This window comes from Lethenteron reissneri, chromosome 66 (genome assembly GCF_015708825.2).
Source record: "Lethenteron reissneri isolate LAM-NWPU_2019-01 chromosome 66, ASM1570882v1, whole genome shotgun sequence".
NCBI classification, from domain to species: Eukaryota; Metazoa; Chordata; class Hyperoartia; order Petromyzontiformes; family Petromyzontidae; genus Lethenteron; species Lethenteron reissneri.
Window position 1 is genome coordinate 7,511,532 of NC_083844.1, and position 16,690 is coordinate 7,528,221.

The 16,690-nt window shown below is 52.5% G+C and overlaps 2 protein-coding genes across 3 annotated transcripts; both read left to right on the forward strand.

Annotated features, from left to right (window-relative positions):
- The first annotated feature begins 2,842 nt into the window (after positions 1-2,842).
- LOC133359847 (zinc finger protein 664-like) lies at positions 2,843-6,136 on the forward strand. Its single transcript, XM_061578401.1, has 2 exons — positions 2,843-2,854; positions 3,892-6,136. The coding sequence occupies exon 2, from the start codon at positions 3,920-3,922 to the stop codon at positions 5,336-5,338; it is 1,419 nt and encodes a 472-aa protein (XP_061434385.1). The 5' UTR covers positions 2,843-2,854; positions 3,892-3,919; the 3' UTR covers positions 5,339-6,136.
- Positions 6,137-11,451: 5,315 nt separating this feature from the next.
- On the forward strand, positions 11,452-16,135 carry LOC133359850 (zinc finger protein 664-like). 2 transcript variants are annotated; one of them, XM_061578404.1, is made up of 2 exons: positions 11,452-11,507; positions 14,006-16,135. In XM_061578404.1, the coding sequence occupies exon 2, from the start codon at positions 14,035-14,037 to the stop codon at positions 15,427-15,429; it is 1,395 nt and encodes a 464-aa protein (XP_061434388.1). In that variant the 5' UTR covers positions 11,452-11,507; positions 14,006-14,034; the 3' UTR covers positions 15,430-16,135. The 2 variants fall into 2 exon arrangements, with proteins under 2 accessions (XP_061434388.1, XP_061434389.1); XM_061578405.1 differs by having other exon boundaries at positions 11,459-11,544.
- Positions 16,136-16,690: the final 555 nt, after the last annotated feature.

Consider the following 16,690-nt stretch of genomic DNA (forward strand, 5'->3'; position numbering starts at 1 on the left):
CGGGGTGGGCTGGTAGGAACGAACAATTGAATGGCTATAATAAAATGAAATGGCAAAAAATGGCCGCCAATAAGTGGATGCCCCGTGGCCCCGCCCTCCACCCGCGTAACCCCGCCCTGGCCACCCGTGGCCCCGCCCCATCTCCGTGTCCCCGCCCCCAGCTCGTTGCCCCATCCCTTACCGCCGTAACCCCGCCCCAACCCCGCGTAGCCCCGCCCTCCACCCTCCACCTCGTGCTCACGCCCCCTGCCGCCGTTGCCCCGCCCATCCCCGCCCCCTGCAGCTGTAGCCCCGCCCAATACACCCCTAGCGGGGGAGAGATTCCCAGGCCTGGATCTAGGCTGGAGAGCCACCGACGAGGGGGGGGGGGGGGGTAGGGAGTTGTTTTTAATGTAAAAGCTTTAAATGTAAATGTTTCTATTAAAAAAACATCCGGGAATGTAACATTGCTAAACATTAACTCCCTTTCACACACGCGGGGGAACTATACGAAGGGAGAGTTTGAGGCCTAGTTCTAGGCTTTAGGCCTAGCTGTAGGCTTTAGGCTGCTGTGAGTTAAATTTTAACTTACAAGTTTTAATTAAAAGCTATCTCAGGGAATTATAAGGGAATGTTGCACTTGTTTAGGCAGGAAAGCCTCATTAATTTAAACGTTTTAATTAAAAGCTATCTGAGGGAATTATAAGGGAATGTTACACTTGTTTAGCCAGGAAATCGTCACTGAGTCTAAAGGTTTTTGTAGGGTCATGCCAAGTGTTTGCAATAGGGGGCGATGTTGCTACACAGACGGACGGAAAAACGGACGGACGATATAATCTACTAGCATAAGTACCCGGCGTTGCCTGGGTGAAAAATATATTTCTTAATAACCTTACATATATACACAGATGGGCTGCTACCCCTGCCCCCCCAGCCACGATCTCGGCCGCTGTGCAGTAATATGTACGGCCTATAGTGTGGTGGGGTGTCGAGGCCTAGTACCGTGTAGAGCCTCCGGCCTCGCCTAAATTGCCCACCCGGCTGAGGCTGGGTACGGGTGCCGTTCCCCCCCTCCCCCCCCCGCGCTACAATAATATTGTCTAATCGCTATAATTTTATTATCTACCGACCCTATAATAGTAATTGCACACATTGGCGTGGGGGGGGGGGGAGTGAAGAGGACGTGAAACTTTGATGAATTTACCTCAGAGTCGCGTGGTGGGTGTCGAGGCCTAGTACCGTGCAGAGCTTCCGGCCTCGCCTAAATTGCCCACCCGGCTGAGGCTGGGTACGGGTGCCGTTTCCCCCCCCCCCCCCCGCGCTACAATAATACTGTCTAATCGCTATTTTATAATCTTCCGACCCTATAATAGTAATTGCACACATTGTGGTGGGGGGGGAGTGAAGAGGATGTGAAACTTTGATGAATTTACGTCAGAGTCGCGTGTTAATGCGTGCGCATATTTTTAACGGGAATTAAAAATGGCGTCCACCCCGCAGCGAATGCATCGCTACCCGTTGCCAGGGGCAACCGCCGGACCAATCGTGTCTCGCAAATCCCTCACATTTCGTCCAATGAAACTGCGTATGGTCCGGCGACACACAGACAAACAGACACACACACAGACACACAGACAGACAGACAGATTTGCGATTTTATATATATAGATTGTCGGCTGGTCCACTTTGTTCTTACCAATATAAAGATGCCCCAGGTAGCCTCACACAGGCTACAGTTGCAAGTGCTTCTGTTAGTAGCGAGTAGCAGTACCTATGAAGGGGGTCGGTATCCAACACCACGCCCGGCCGCCTTTGTCTCTCCCCCAGTGGCGATATTGAACTTCACAACGCTACACGGAGGCCTCGACTCTCTGTCTCTGTGTGTGACGTCAATTCACGGTGTCCACAGCCCCCCCCCCCGGGCATTGGTGACATGACGTCACGTAACCCGCAGTCGCGAGCAAATGACGTCATCCCCATCGTATTAAGGACACACCCCCCCGCCGCACAGGAGCGACGACGTCACGTGCCCGGTAGGGGGGGTGGCGTCACTCGCGTCTCCAAGCGGCCCGCCAATAGTGGCGTGACGTCACGCTCGCGGCGAGATTGACGACACGACGTCAGACCGGCGCACGCCTGCCAGGGTGGGGGGGGGGTGTAGGGTGACGTCACCAAGGGGCTGGATGCGAGTGACGTCACAGCTACAAAGACAAAGATCCCCCTACCCGTACCCTGAGCGACGGTGACGTCACCGCGGCGCCCGTGCCAGGCCAGGTGCACTTCGAGCCCGATAGATGACGTCATATTACCGTCTCCAGCTGAAACCTCCGCCCGCCCCCATTCATCCCGAGCGTGACGTCATCCAGCCATCTTCCAGCGCGATGACGTCACGCGCGCGGTGGGGCTGCGAGTGAGTGACGTCACCCGTTCCTTATGCGAGACTCGCTGCGGTGAGCGGTGGTGAAGAATTCCCGATGAGCGGTGCCGAGGAATCTCATCATCATCATCACGGTGACTAGGAGATGTTGACTACCTCGCCTGGTGTGCAGGAGGTCGTGGGTTCGATCCCAACCCTGATGCCTGCTGCTGTATATTTGGAGTTTGCGTGTCTCTCTCATCATCATCACGGTGGCTAGGAGATGTTGACTACCTCGCCTGGTGTGCAGGAGGTTGTGGGTTCGATCCTGACCCTTACCATGCCTGCTGCTGCTGCTGTATATTTGGAGTTTGCGTGTCTCATCATCATCATAACGGTGATTAGGATATGTTGACTACCTCGCCTGGTATGCAGGAGGTCGTGGGTTCGATCCCAACCCTGATGCCTGCTGCTGTATATTTGGAGTTTGCGTGTCTCTCTCTCATCATCATCATCACGGTGGCTAGGAGATGTTGACTACCTCGCCTGGTGTACAGGAGGTCGTGGATTTGATCCTGACCCTGACGCCTGCTGCTGCTGTATATTTGGAGTCTGCGTCTCTCTCTCACATCATCATCACAGTGGCTAGGAGGTGTTAACTACCTCGCCTGGTATACAGGAGGTCGTGGGTCATATGCCGACCCTTACCATGCACCATGCCTGCTGCTGTAGATTTGGAGTTTGCGTGTCTTTCTCTCATCATCACGGTGACTAGGAGATGTTGACTACCTCGCCTGGTATGGAGGAGGTTGTGGGTTTGATCCCACCCCTGACGCCTGCTGCTGCTGTATATTTGGAGTTTTACATGTATCTCACCGTGGTCAGCGTGGATTTATCTCTGGGTCCTCTGGTTTTTTTCCCCCTTCCACGTTCAGAGAGTATTTGGCGGAAAAATAAATGTCCACGGGATGAGCCACTTCGTCAATGAGCTGTCATCTGCGACGGCCGCAGGCGCTTGTGAGAAAGAGCTACCCCATAGCTGGGGTCTTGCACCTGGTAACAAGGGAGCATCCTAGATTTGAAGTTTTCGTGACTGCAAGGATCCATACTCGTTGGTTCTTTCGGTAAAGTCACGTCGGTGAAAAAAAATAAGAATAAAATTTAAATTCGATTTTTTTTTCTATTTTTTTTCACCTACGTGGCTTTACCGAAAGAACCCAAGAATATGAATCCTTGCAGTCACGAAGGCTTCAAATCTAGAAGTAAGGGAACATCGTTTAGTTTGGCTTAAAAAAAACTGCTTCAGCAGTTTTTTTGCTTGTGTTGCGATCGAAACGTCGTGATCCATTATTTTTTCTACCTCCCTGACTCTACCGAAAGAAGCAAAGAGTATGAATGGCACAACGTTACTTAGGCTTCGGCCAGTGTGACCATGGCCGCCTGTTGTCCTAGTCCCCCATTCACCACGAGGCCTTGGCATTGCCAAACGTAACCCTACCCGTTGTGTCAAACATGTAAAAGGAAGGAATTTCCGCCTGCCTCTCTGCGTGCCCCAGTGCCGACGCGGAACGGACGGACGGAGAGATGAAGATCTTCTGCCCGATCTGCAAGTGGCTCGTGGTCAGCCTGCCCGCCCTGGAGGACCACATGAAGCGGCACAGGGGGTGGACGGAGCCCACGCTCTTCCAGTGCCCCCACTGCCCGTTCAACACGGACACGCTGAATGTCTTCATCGGCCACCAGGCGACGCACGACGCGCGCGAGTCTCACAAGTGCGCCAAGTGCGGAAAGGTGTTCATCGACGTCAAGGTCTTCCGCGAGCACCAAGCGGCGCACGCCGAGGAGAAGCCCTACAAGTGCACCGATTGCGAACTGGCGTTCAACCACTCGGAGGATCTTCACGAGCACCAAAAGACGCACGCCGGCGGCAAGCCCTACCACTGCACCGTCTGCGGGATGGAGTTCATGCGCGAGGTGCAGCTCTGCAACCACCAGAGGATCCACACGGGCGAGAAGCCCTATGGGTGTGCCACGTGCGGAAAACGGTTCGCTCTCTCGGGGACGCTCGTCATCCACAACAGGATCCACACGGGCGAGAAGCCCTACGGGTGCGCTACATGCGGACAACGGTTTGCGCACTCGGGGACGCTCGTCATCCACAACAGGATCCACACGGGCGAGAAGCCCTACGTGTGCGCCACATGCGGAAAGGCATTCGCCTACTCGGGGGCCCTGAGCGTGCACAGGAGGACCCACATGGGCAAGAGACCCTACAGGTGCACGGTGTGCGCGAAGGCGTTCGCATATCCGGGGACCCTCTCCACGCACAGCAGGATCCACACAGGAGAGAGGCCGTACAGGTGCACGGTGTGCGCGAAGACGTTCGCTCGTTCCCACACGCTCGTCGTCCACAAGAGGGTCCACACGGGAGAGAGCACCTGCGGCGAGGGCGCCGAGGCGTTGACGCCGTCGGGCGGCTCCCCCGGCGCCGGAAGCGCGGACGCGGCGGAGGGAGGGTGCGTGACGAGGAGGAAGCGTCGCGAGTGCATCGCGCGCAAGGTCGCGACGGCCGCCCTACCGGAGCCACCTGACTCTGGGGGTGAGCGCGCGACTTTCCCCGGAGAGGCGGCGGCGAGCCCTCCTCCTCCTGCACCCGCCGCGTCGGAAGAAGAACGCCGGGAAAAGCCCGCCGGCTTTGTCGGGACGCGCCCGCGGGTAATGAAGGCGGATAGCGGAGGCGGAGGCGGAGACGTGTCCTCGGCGAAAGTGAAGGAGGAACGGGAAGGGGACGTCGGAGGCTTCGAGGCGTGGCCGGGGGTGAAGGTGGAGCCCGCTGGCGAGGTCGTTCCGTGCCGCCCCCCCTCCCTGCCGATCGTGAAGCGGGAGCCCGAGGATTGCCACGGGAGCGAGACGGAGCCGCGGGTAAAGTTGGAACGCGGAGCTCAGGACTCCTCTGTCTCCCTGTTGAGTGTGAAGCAGGAACCGGAGGAAATCCCCAGTTGAGACTCGGCTGAGGGGAAGGGGTCAAGTTAGAACTCGGAGCTCAAGATCGCTTGGTCTCCCTGTCGGTCGCGAAACGGGAACTGGAAGGATGAGGCCCTCGTTTGAGAAGCGATGTCGACGTCGATGCGAACGACGTGGAGATGGGAGGAAGACGCCGGACAGCCATGGACCGCCGTTGGCGTGGAAGTATCGCTAAAGAATGGGGTCGAGACAAGAGGGTGGAGGGTGGATCACGTGGAGCAGAGGACAGACCCATTTCGATCTGTGCAGAAGCACCAGGAATGTGAGTGTGCGTGTCCGTGTGTGTATGGGGAGCGGTGGTGCAGCGGTTAGCACTACGCTGCGCTAAGAACCCGGCGACCCGAGTTCGATTCCCGCTCACGGCCAACACTGGGGACGATTATCTGAGCCTCCCCTAGGTCGACACGGCATGAAATGAGTACCTGGTGCGATGTGTAATCATTGTCGCTGGGGAGACAAAGGCGGCCAGGCGTGGTTGCTGGCCTTCATAGGTGCTGGCTAATGGCACTTGTCCCAACAGTCTGTTACGGGCTATACGGGGGATCTTTGTATTTTTATCGTATGTTCAACTTCTTTCGCACCATACGTAGCCAACCGTGCTAATTGGAGGTGCGATGTGTAGCGCGGCAGTTTATTTAAAAAGAATTTGGCCTCCGCGGCAGATGCAAACATTTCCACATGGGACTGCCCAGCCACCCCTGGTGACAAAAACGCATTCAATTTTCTCTCTCTTGACCTCTCGACCTCTAAACACCACATATACTAAAATAATTCTTATTACCGGAACATTTGTCTGTCTTTTTTTTAAACTAAGATATCGGGGAGGGGGGGAGGGTGTTTTTAAGAGGGGTGGCCCCGTTTTGATTTTAGGGTATAGTTTTAGTTTTAATCACAGGGGGTAGTTTGCTTAACAACTTCATTTCAACGAAATGTAAGTTACAAAAATTTGAATGCATTTCTGAAACAAAATTGAACCAATACAGGAGAAATCTCTCTGAGCACAAGGTAAGATTTTTGTTGTAGGTACAGTAAATATTTATTAAGACTGTTAAGTGATTTGGCCGTTAAGCAACTATAGGAAATGCACGTCAAAATTTTAATCCGTTACGACAGGACCTAAAGTTAACCCTTTTTCACCCCAAAAAACGTACTTATGCAATATTTGAACGGTGGATATTAATACGTAAAGATACTACCAAAATCATGGGACCTCCTTTGCCAGTGTAACGGGTTCCGGAGACACTTGTAGAGGTAACTTCTTTATTACGATTCAACAGCACTCCAACAGTCCAACACTCCAACACTCCAACTCTCCAACACTCCAACTCTCCAACTCTCCAACAGTCCTGATACTCTGTTACAGCCTAGGTTCACAGCCTAGGTACACAGCCTAGATACTCTACTCTGGCTACGCTCTGGAACTCGCCCTCACAAGGTCGTAGAGTCGGGAGTTCCAGAGTCCCACCACTGGCTCTCACAGCGTCCCAGGGTCCTCCGATGGCTGGTCTTGGGTCTTGGGTCTTGAGCTACGACTGGCCCTGATCGTCCAGGGAGCTCCCCTTTTATGCCCACTCCCCAACGAGGGGTGGGGCCTTGTGCGCCCCCAGATGTCCCACAGAGCACACACAGCCCCCCCCTTTGGCGGCGCCAAGGGGATTAAGCGCCTGGGAACCCAACGCCTGACGCCAAGAGGCGTAAGTGTCTGACCCGCCTGGGAACCCACGCCTGGCGCCAAGAGGCTTAAGCGCCTGGCCCTCCCTGGATCCCAGAGCCCCCAGCAGCCCCTCCCTTCTTATGTCACTACACCAGTATCAAAATATGAGAGTAGGTTTTCCCCTTTTTCTGGCAACAAAACAGCTGTGTTAAGATGTTAAAACACCGAAATGAAACCTACAAAAAATCATGTCTGCATTGACCACAATACTTGTGGTCAGAATGCAAACAAAAACCGTACTTTGATAACACTGGTCAACACACTTTTTCTGGCATAAGGAATTCCAACGGATTTAAGGTAATTTTGGGGTGCTGATCCCAAATCTGGCATCAGTTTTTGTCTATCTTTGCATACTGACCACAAGTATTGTGGTTAATGCAGACATGATGCCTTGTAAAAGGTTTCAGTTTGGCATTTTAACATCTTAACACAGCTGTTTTGTTGCCAGAAAAAAGGGGAAAACCTATTCTCATACTACCAATAGTATGAACACATAACGTTAAAAGAAACGTGGTTAATGCATTAATGAATATTTACTGTACCTACAACAGCCCGTCGTCAACAGGGGAATGGTCGGTAAGCGAACACATTGAGCTCTATTGAGGCACTACACTACACTATACACTACTATACACTACACTATACACTACACATTGAGCTCTATTGAGGCACTACACTACACAACACAGACGAGACAAGATGGATATCGAGACGGAGACAAGACGAAGATAATGGCGGAGAAGAAGACGGAGATGAGACAAAGGTGAGATAAAGACGACGGAGACAAGATAGAGACAGAAACAAGATGGCGACGGAGACTAGTCTTCCATGGCGGCAGCAGCAGCAACGTCACAGTGAGCAGTGACGTGGCTATGCCGTGCAGCAGGAATCCCGCGAGCTACAGAGGTGGAGCGCAACTGGGCGGGGCTCTGGGCGGGCTCTCTGTGTGCGGCTTTAGCGGTGGGGGGTGGGGGAAGGTTTTTGCTGTCCAGGCACCGAAAGAAAAAAATAAGTGATATTTAAAAAAACTTTTTTAAAAACACGCTTTAATGAAATGTACCGTACTCGTAATGAAAGAACTCCACGACTCCATGAAGTGGCCCCGAAGTTTGCTGTAACGTAAGGGACCGTGGTGATTTAACAGGCAACGTCAGTTTACCGTGGACAATTAGAGCCAAGCTGAAAAATAACATTTCAAAAATAATATTTAAAAATCTTTTTTACATTTTTCTGATCGAATATGTCATCAGTAACAGGACCCTGCGGGGTGGGCTGGTAGGAACGAACAATTGAATGGCTATAATAAAATGAAATGTCAAAAAATGGCCGCCAATAAGTGGATGCCCCGTGGCCCCGCCCTCCACCCGCGTAACCCCGCCCCGGCCACCCGTGGCCCCGCCCCATCTCCATGTCCCCGCCCCCAGCTCGTTGCCCCACCCCTTACCGCCTTAACCCCGCCCCAACCCCGCGTAGCCCCGCCCTCCACTTCGTGCCCACGCCCCCTGCCACCGTTGCCCCGCCCAGCCCCGCCCCCTGCTGCTGTAGCCCCGCCAAATACACCCCTAGCGGGGGAGAGATTCCCAGGCCTGGCTCTCGGCTGGAGAGCCGCCGACGAGGGGGGGGGGGGGGGGGTAGGGAGTTGTTTTTAATGTAAAAGCTTTAAATTTAAATGTTTCTATTAAAAAAACATCAGGGAATGTAACATTGTTAAACATTAACTCCCTTTCACACATGCGGGGGAACTATACGAAGGGAGAGTTTGAGGCCTAGTTCTAGGCTTTAGGCCTAGCTGTAGGCTTTAGGCCGCCGTGAGTTAATTGTTAATTTAAATGTTTTAATTATTTATGTACAAGCTTTAAATGTAAATGTTTCTATTTAAAAACATCAGGGAATGTAACATTGTTAAACATTAACTCCCTTTCACACACGCGGGGGTACGATACGAAGGGAGAGTTTGAGGCCTAGGTCTAGGCTTTAGGCCTAGCTGCAGGCTTTAGGCCGCCGTGAGTTAATTTTTAATTTAACTGTTTTCATTATTTATGTAAAACTTTAAATTTAAATGTTTCTATTTAAAAGCATCAGGGAATGTAACATTGTTAAACATTAACACCCTTGCACACACGCGGAGGAACGATACGAAGGGAGAGTTTGAGGCGTTGTTCGAGGCTTTAGGCCGAGCTGTCGGCTTTAGGCCGCTGTGAGTTAAATTTTAATTTACAAGTTTTAATTAAAAGCTATCTCAGGGAATTATAAGGGAATGTTACACTTGTTTAGCCAGGAAAGCCTCATTAATTTAAATGTTTTAATTAAAATCTATCTGAGGGAATTATAAGGGAATGTTACACTTTGGAAACCTCATTTGCCAGTAAAAATATGATAATTGGTTTTTTACCCTTCTATCTGGCAACAAAACTGACACCTTTTTACAAGGAGTCATGTTTGCATAGACCGCAATACCAGCAGTCATAATACAAACAAAAGAACATAACTCTGATGAAGTGCACTGTCCTTGAAGTTGATTGGTCCACACCCGAAGACAGCTTTCCTTAGAGCCTAGTCTCACATGGGTTGGACCAGATGACGCCAAAAGGCGCACAACTCAAAGACAATGCACCATCAGAGTATGAGAGCTCGGGGCACGCATCTACACTATGGAAACCTCATTTGCCAGTAAAAATATGATAATTGGTTTTTTACCCTTCTATCTGGCAACAAAACTGACACCTTTTTACAAGGAGTCATGTTTGCATAGACCGCAATACCAGCAGTCATAATACAAACAAAAGAACATAACTCTGATGAAGTGCACTGTCCTTGAAGTTGATTGGTCCACACCCGAAGACAGCTTTCCTTAGAGCCTAGTCTCACATGGGTTGGACCAGATGACGCCAAAAGGCGCACAACTCAAAGACAATGCACCAAAATTACTGGCAAATGAGGTTTCCATAGTGTAGATGCTTGCCCTGAGCTCTCATATTCTGATGGTGCATTGTCTTTGAGTTGTGCGCCTTTTGGTGTTGCTACACGGACGGTATCGGTACAGGGATATCGACCGGGTATAGAGGAGTTAAAGAAAAAATTACTGTATTCTAGTGTAACGTTAATTAAAAGTGTTTGTTTTGACAAGAAACGCTGTGAGATTTAAAGACCCCCCAACACCAGCCTCAACACCACCCCTCCCACCAGCCCTCACCACCCCCCACCACCACCCAACCCCACCACCACCACCCCACCACCCCCCACCACCACCTTCTGCACTAGGCCTCGCGAAGCCTGCCGCACTAGGCCTCGTGAAGCCTGCCGCACTAGGCCTTGCGCCGTGCTTTTCGTGCACAAATAAGGCGATTAAATGTATCTCGTCTCTGTGTTAATGTTTCTTGTCTCTGTGTTAAAGAAAACGTGGTGCGTTTCAGTAAAGTAATTTTGAAGCGAAGTTTAAAGTTTTGCCGTGATGCGCCGGAAGCGACGGCCATCTTGTTTAATTCGCAGGGGGAGCGGGCGGCCATCTTGTCGGACAGGGTCATGCCAAGTGTTTGCAGTAGGGGGCGACGTTGATACATGGACGGACGGAGAGTCGGACGGACGGACACATTAATCTATTGGTGGTCTGGTCCACTTCGTTCCTACCAGTATAATCTATTGTAGGCTGGTCCACTTCGTTCCTACCAATATAAAGATTCCCCAGGTAGCGTCACACAGGCTACAGTTGCAAGTGCTGCTGTTAGTAGCGAGTAGCAGTACCTATGAAGGGGGTCGGTAGCCAAAACCACGCCCGGCCGCCTTTGTCTCTCTCCCAGTGGCGATATTGAACTTCACAACGCAACACGGAGGCCTCGACTCTCTGTCTCTGTGCGTGACGTCAATTCACGGTGTCCACAGCCCCCCCCCGGGTATTGGTGACATGACGTCACGTAACCCGCAGTCGCGAGCAAATGACGTCATCCCTATCGTATTAAGGACACACCCCCCCGCCGCACAGGACCGACGACGTCACGTGCCGGGTAGGGGGGATGGCGTCACTCGCGTCTCCGAGCGGCCCGCCATTAGTGGCGTGACGTCACGATCGCGGCCAGATTGACGACACGACGTCAGACCGGCGCGCGCCTGCCAGGGTGTAGGGTGACGTCACCAAGGGGCTGGATGCGAGTGACGTCACCGCTACAAAGACAAAGATCCTCCTACCCGTACCCTGAGCGACGGTGACGTCACCGCGGCGCCCGTGCCAGGCCAGGTGCACTTCGAGCCCGATGGATGACGTCATATTACCGTCTCCAGCTGAACCTCCCCCGTCCCACACCCCTCCATCCCGAGCGTGACGTCATCCAGCCATCTTCCGGCGCGATGACGTCACGCGCGCGGTGGGGCTGCGAGTGAGTGACGTCACTCGTTCCTTGTGCGAGACTCGCTGCGGTGAGCGGTGGTGAGGAATTCCCGGTGAGCGGTGGCGAGGAATCTCATCATCATCATCACGGTGACTAGGAGATGTTGACTACCTCGCCTGGTGTACAGGAGGTCGTGGGTTCGATCCTAACCCTGATGCCTGCTGCTGTATATTAGGAGTTTGCGTGTCTCTCATCATCATCATCACGGTGACTAGGAGATGTTAACTACCTCGCCTGGTGTGCAGGACGTCGTGGGTTCGATCCTGACCCTTACCATGCCTGCTGCTGCTGTATATTTGGAGTTTGCGTGTCTCTCTCACCATCATCATCACGGTGACTAGGAGATGTTAACTACCTCGCCTGGTGTGCAGGAGGTCGTGGGTTCGATCCCAACCCTGATGCCTGCCGCTGTATATTTGGAGTTTGCGTGTCTCTCTCTCATCATCATCATCACGGTGACTAGGAGATGTTAACTACCTCGCCTGGTGTGCAGGAGGTCATGGGTTTGATCCCAACCCTGATGCCTGCTGCTGTATATTTGGAGTTTGCGTGTCTCTCTCTCACCATCATCATCACGGTGACTAGGAGATGTTAACTACCTCGCCTGGTGTGCAGGAGGTCGTGGGTTCGATCCCAACCTTTACCATGCCTGCTGCTGCTGTATATTTGGAGTTTGCGTGTCTCTCTCTCACCATCATCATCACGGTGACTAGGAGATGTTGACTACCTCGCCTGGTGTGCAGGAGGTCGTGGGTTAGATCCCAACCCTGATGCTTGCTGCTGTATATTTGGAGTTTGCGTGTCTCTCTCTCATAATCATCACGGTGACTAGGAGATGTTGACTACCTCGCCTGGAATGGAGGAGGTTGTGGGTTCGATCCCACCCCTGACGCCTGCTGCTGCTGTATATTTGGAGTTTTACATGTATCTCACCGTGGTCAGTGTGGATTTATCTCCGGGTCCTCTGGTTTTTTCCCCCCTCCACGTTCAGAGAGTATTTGGCGGAAAAATAAATGTCCACGGGATGAGCCACTTCGTCAATGGGCTGTCATCTGCGACGGCCGCAGGCGCTTGTAAGAAAGAGCTACCCCATAGCTGGGGCCTTACACCTGGTAACAAGGGAGCATCCTAGATTTGAATTTTTCGTGACTGCAAGGATCCATACTCGTTGGTTCTTTCGGTAAAGTCATGTCGGTGAAAAAAAATAAGAATAAAAATGTTAATTCGATGTTTTTTCTATTTTTTTTCACCTACGTGACTTTACCTAAAGAACCAAAGAGTAAGGGAACATATTCTTGGGTTTTTTTCGGTAAAGTCACGTAGGTAAAAAAATTCAAATTAATAAAAGTAAAATAAAAAATAAAATAAAAATCACGACGTTTCGGAGGCAACACAAGCCTCCGTCTTCAGGTGGAACCGTCACAGCACGATTGCTGTATCAAGTAAGATACAGCGTAGCGCTAACGATTGCTGTATCAAGTAAGATACAGCAATGTATCAAGTAAGATACAGCAATCGTGCTGTGACGGTTCCACCTGAAGACGGAAGCTTGTGTTGCCTCCGAAACTTCGTGATTTTTATTTTATTAATGAAAAATTATTTTTTACCTACGTGACTTTACCGAAAAAACCCAAGAATATGAATCCTTGACGTCACGAAAGCTTCAAATCTAGAAGTAAGGGAACATCGTTTAGTTTAAGACCGGTGGGAAGTCCACATTGTCGCTCCACATTGCCGCTTGAAAAATCCACAGATGAGTGGTGGTCATGGGTTGCTGAGCAGACGCGGTGACTTTCTCAGCAGGCCCTCATTTACAATGCTGCGACACGCCAGAGTGCCACATTTTTTGTTGTTGGATAAATTCCACTAACCCTCCACCGCTCCGATGACGTGCACGCTCGTATGCGAGCATGCGCGTCATCTGAATGAAACCGGAAGATAAACTAAAATTACTTTTATCTGGACGGCCACCCCGGTTCGTGTGAACGCTGGATGTCGACCTGTACTTCTGCAGGCCGACATCAACTTTCAAAGTTCATATAATTATGGTATTTGAACACGTGTGTATTTTTTACGATGCTATCATGTATTTTATTGTGTTTTGGTGAAGGAATGGCGCAACCTTGGTTTGAGGCTTTCGTGACTGCAGGAATCCATACTCTTTGGTTCTTTCGGTAAAGTCACTTAGGTGGAAAAAATAATAAAAGATCACGACGTTTTGATCGCAACGCAAGCAATCGTCATCAGGTGGGACAACCACAAGCAAAACAAACTGCTTCAGCACTTTTTTTTGCTTGTGTTGCGATCGAAACGTTGTGAGCCATTATTTTTTCTACCTTCCTGACTCTACCGAAAGAACCAAAGAGTATGAATGGCACAACGTTACTTAGGCTTCGGCGAGTGTGACCATGGCCGCCTGTTGTCCTAGTCCCCCATTCACCACGAGGCCTTGGCATTGCCAAACGCGGCGGCTTTCCGGAACGTAACCCTACCCGTTGTATCGAACGTGTAAAAGGAAGGAATTTCCGCCTGCCTCCCTGCGTGCCCCAGTGCCGACGCGGAACGGAACGGACGGAGAGATGAAGATCTTCTGCCCGATCTGCAAGTGGCTCGTGGTCAGCCTGCCCGCCCTGGAGGACCACATGAAGCGGCACAGGGGGTGGACGGAGCCCACGCTCTTCCAGTGCCCCCACTGCCCGTTCAACACGGACACGCTGAACGTCTTCATCGAGCACCAGGCGACGCACGACGCGCGCGAGTCTCACAAGTGCGCCAAGTGCGGCAAGGTGTTCATCGACGCCGAGGTTTTCCGCGAGCACCAAGCGGCGCACGCCGAGGAGAAGCCCTACAAGTGCACCGATTGCGAACTGGCGTTCAACCGCTCGGAGGATCTTCACGAGCACCAAAAGACGCACGCCGGCGGCAAGCCCTACCACTGCACCGTCTGCGGGATGGAGTTCACGCGCTCGCTGCAGCTCCGCAACCACCAGAGGATCCACACGAGGGAGAAGCCCTACGGGTGCGCCACGTGCGGAAAACGGTTCGCTCTCTCGGGGACGCTCTTCGTCCACAACAGGATCCACACGGGCGAGAAGCCCTACGGGTGCGCCACGTGCGGAAAACGGTTCGCTCGCTCGGGGGCGCTCGTCATCCACAACAGGATCCACACGGGCGAGAAGCCCTACGTGTGCGACGCGTGCGGAAAGGCATTCGCCGACTCGTGGGCCCTGAGCGTGCACAGGAGGACCCACACGGGCAAGAGACCCTACGAGTGCACGGTGTGCGCGAAGGCGTTCGCAGATCCGGGGACCCTCTCCACGCACAGCAGGATCCACACGGGAGAGAGGCCGTACAGGTGCACGGTGTGCGCGAAGACGTTCGCTCGCTCCCACACGCTCGTCGTCCACAAGAGGGTCCACGCGAGGGAGAGCGCCTGCGGCAAGGACGCCGAGGCGTCGACGTCGTCGGGCGGCTCCCCCGACGCCGGAAGCGCGGACGCGGCGGACGGAGGGAGGGTGACGAGGAGCATGCGTCGCGAGTGCATCGCGCGCAAGGTCGCGACGGCCGCCCTACCGGAGCCGCCTGACTCTGGGGGTGAGCGCGCGACTTTCCCCGGAGAGGCGGCGGCGAGCCCTCCTCCTCCCGCGCCCGCTGCGTCGGAAGAAGAACGCCGGGAAAAGCCCGCCGGCTTTGTCGGGACGCGCCCGCGGGTAATGAAGGCGGATAGCGGAGGCGGAGACGTGTCCTCGGCGAAGGTGAAGGAGGAACGGGAAGGGGACGTCGGAGGCTTCGAGGCGTGGCCGGGGGTGAAGGTGGAGCCCGCTGGCGAGGTTGTTCCGTGCCGCCTCCCCTCCCTGCCGATCGTGAAGCGGGAGCCCGAGGATTGCCACGGGAGCGAGACGGAACGCGGAGCTCAGGACTCCTCCGTTTCCCTGTTGAATGTGAAGCAGGAACCGGAGGAAATCCCCAGTTGAGACTCGGCTGAGGGGAAGGGGTCAAGTTAGAACTCGGAGCTCAAGATCGCTCGGTCTCCCTGTCGGTCGCGAAACGGGAACTGGAAGGATGAGGTCCTCGTTTGAGAACCGATGTCGATGTCGATGCGAACGATGTGGAGATGGGAGGAAGACACCGGACAGCCATGGACCGCCGTTGGCGTGGAAGTATCGCTAGAGAATGGGGTCGAGACAAGAGGGTGGATCACGTGGAGCAAAGGACAAGACCCCTTTCGATCTGTGCAGAAGCACCTGGAATGTGAGTGTGCGTGTCTGTGTGTGCATGGGGGCGGTGGTGCAGCGGTTAGCACTACGCTGCGCTAATAACCCGGTGACCCGAGTTCGATTCCCGCTCACGGCCAACACCGGTGACGATTATCTGAGCCTCCCCTAGGTCTACACGGCATGAAATGAGTACCTGATGCGATGTGTAAACATCGTCGCTGGGGAGACAAAGGCAGCCGGGTGTGGTTGCTGGCCTTCATAGGTGCTGGCTAATGGCACTTGTCCCAACAGTCTGTTATGGGATATACGGGGGATCTTTGTATTTTTGGCCTCCGCGGCCGATGCAAACATTTCCACATGGGACTGCCCAGCCCACCCCTGGTGACAAAAACGCATTCAATTTTCTTTCTCTCTTGACCTCTAAACACCACCTATACTAAAATAATTATTATTACCAGAACATTTGTCTGTCTTTTTTAAAACTAAGATATCGGGAAGGGGGGGGGGGGTTAGAGGGGGTGGCCCCGTTTTGATTTTAGGGTATAGTTTTAGTTTTAATCACAGGGGGTAGTTTACCTAACAACTTCATTTCAATGAAATGTAAGTTACAAAACTTTGAATGCATTTCTGAAACTAATTTGGACCAATACAGGAGAAATCTCTCTTAGCCCAAAGTAAGATTTTTGTTGTAGGTACAGTAAATATTTATTGTTAAGTGATTTGGTCGTTAAGAAACTATAGGAAATGCACGTTAAAGGCTTAATCCGTTACGACAGGACCTCAAGTTAACCTTTTTTCACCCCAAAAATCGAACTTATATTTGAACGATGGATATGAATACGTAAAGATACTACCAACATCATGGTGACCTCCTTTGACAGTACCAAAATATGAGAGTAGGTTTTCCCATTTTTTCTGGCAACAAAACAGTTGTGTTAAGATGTTAAAACACCAAACTGAAACCTACAAGGAGTCATGTCTGCATTAACCACAATGCTTGTGGTCAAAATGCAAACAA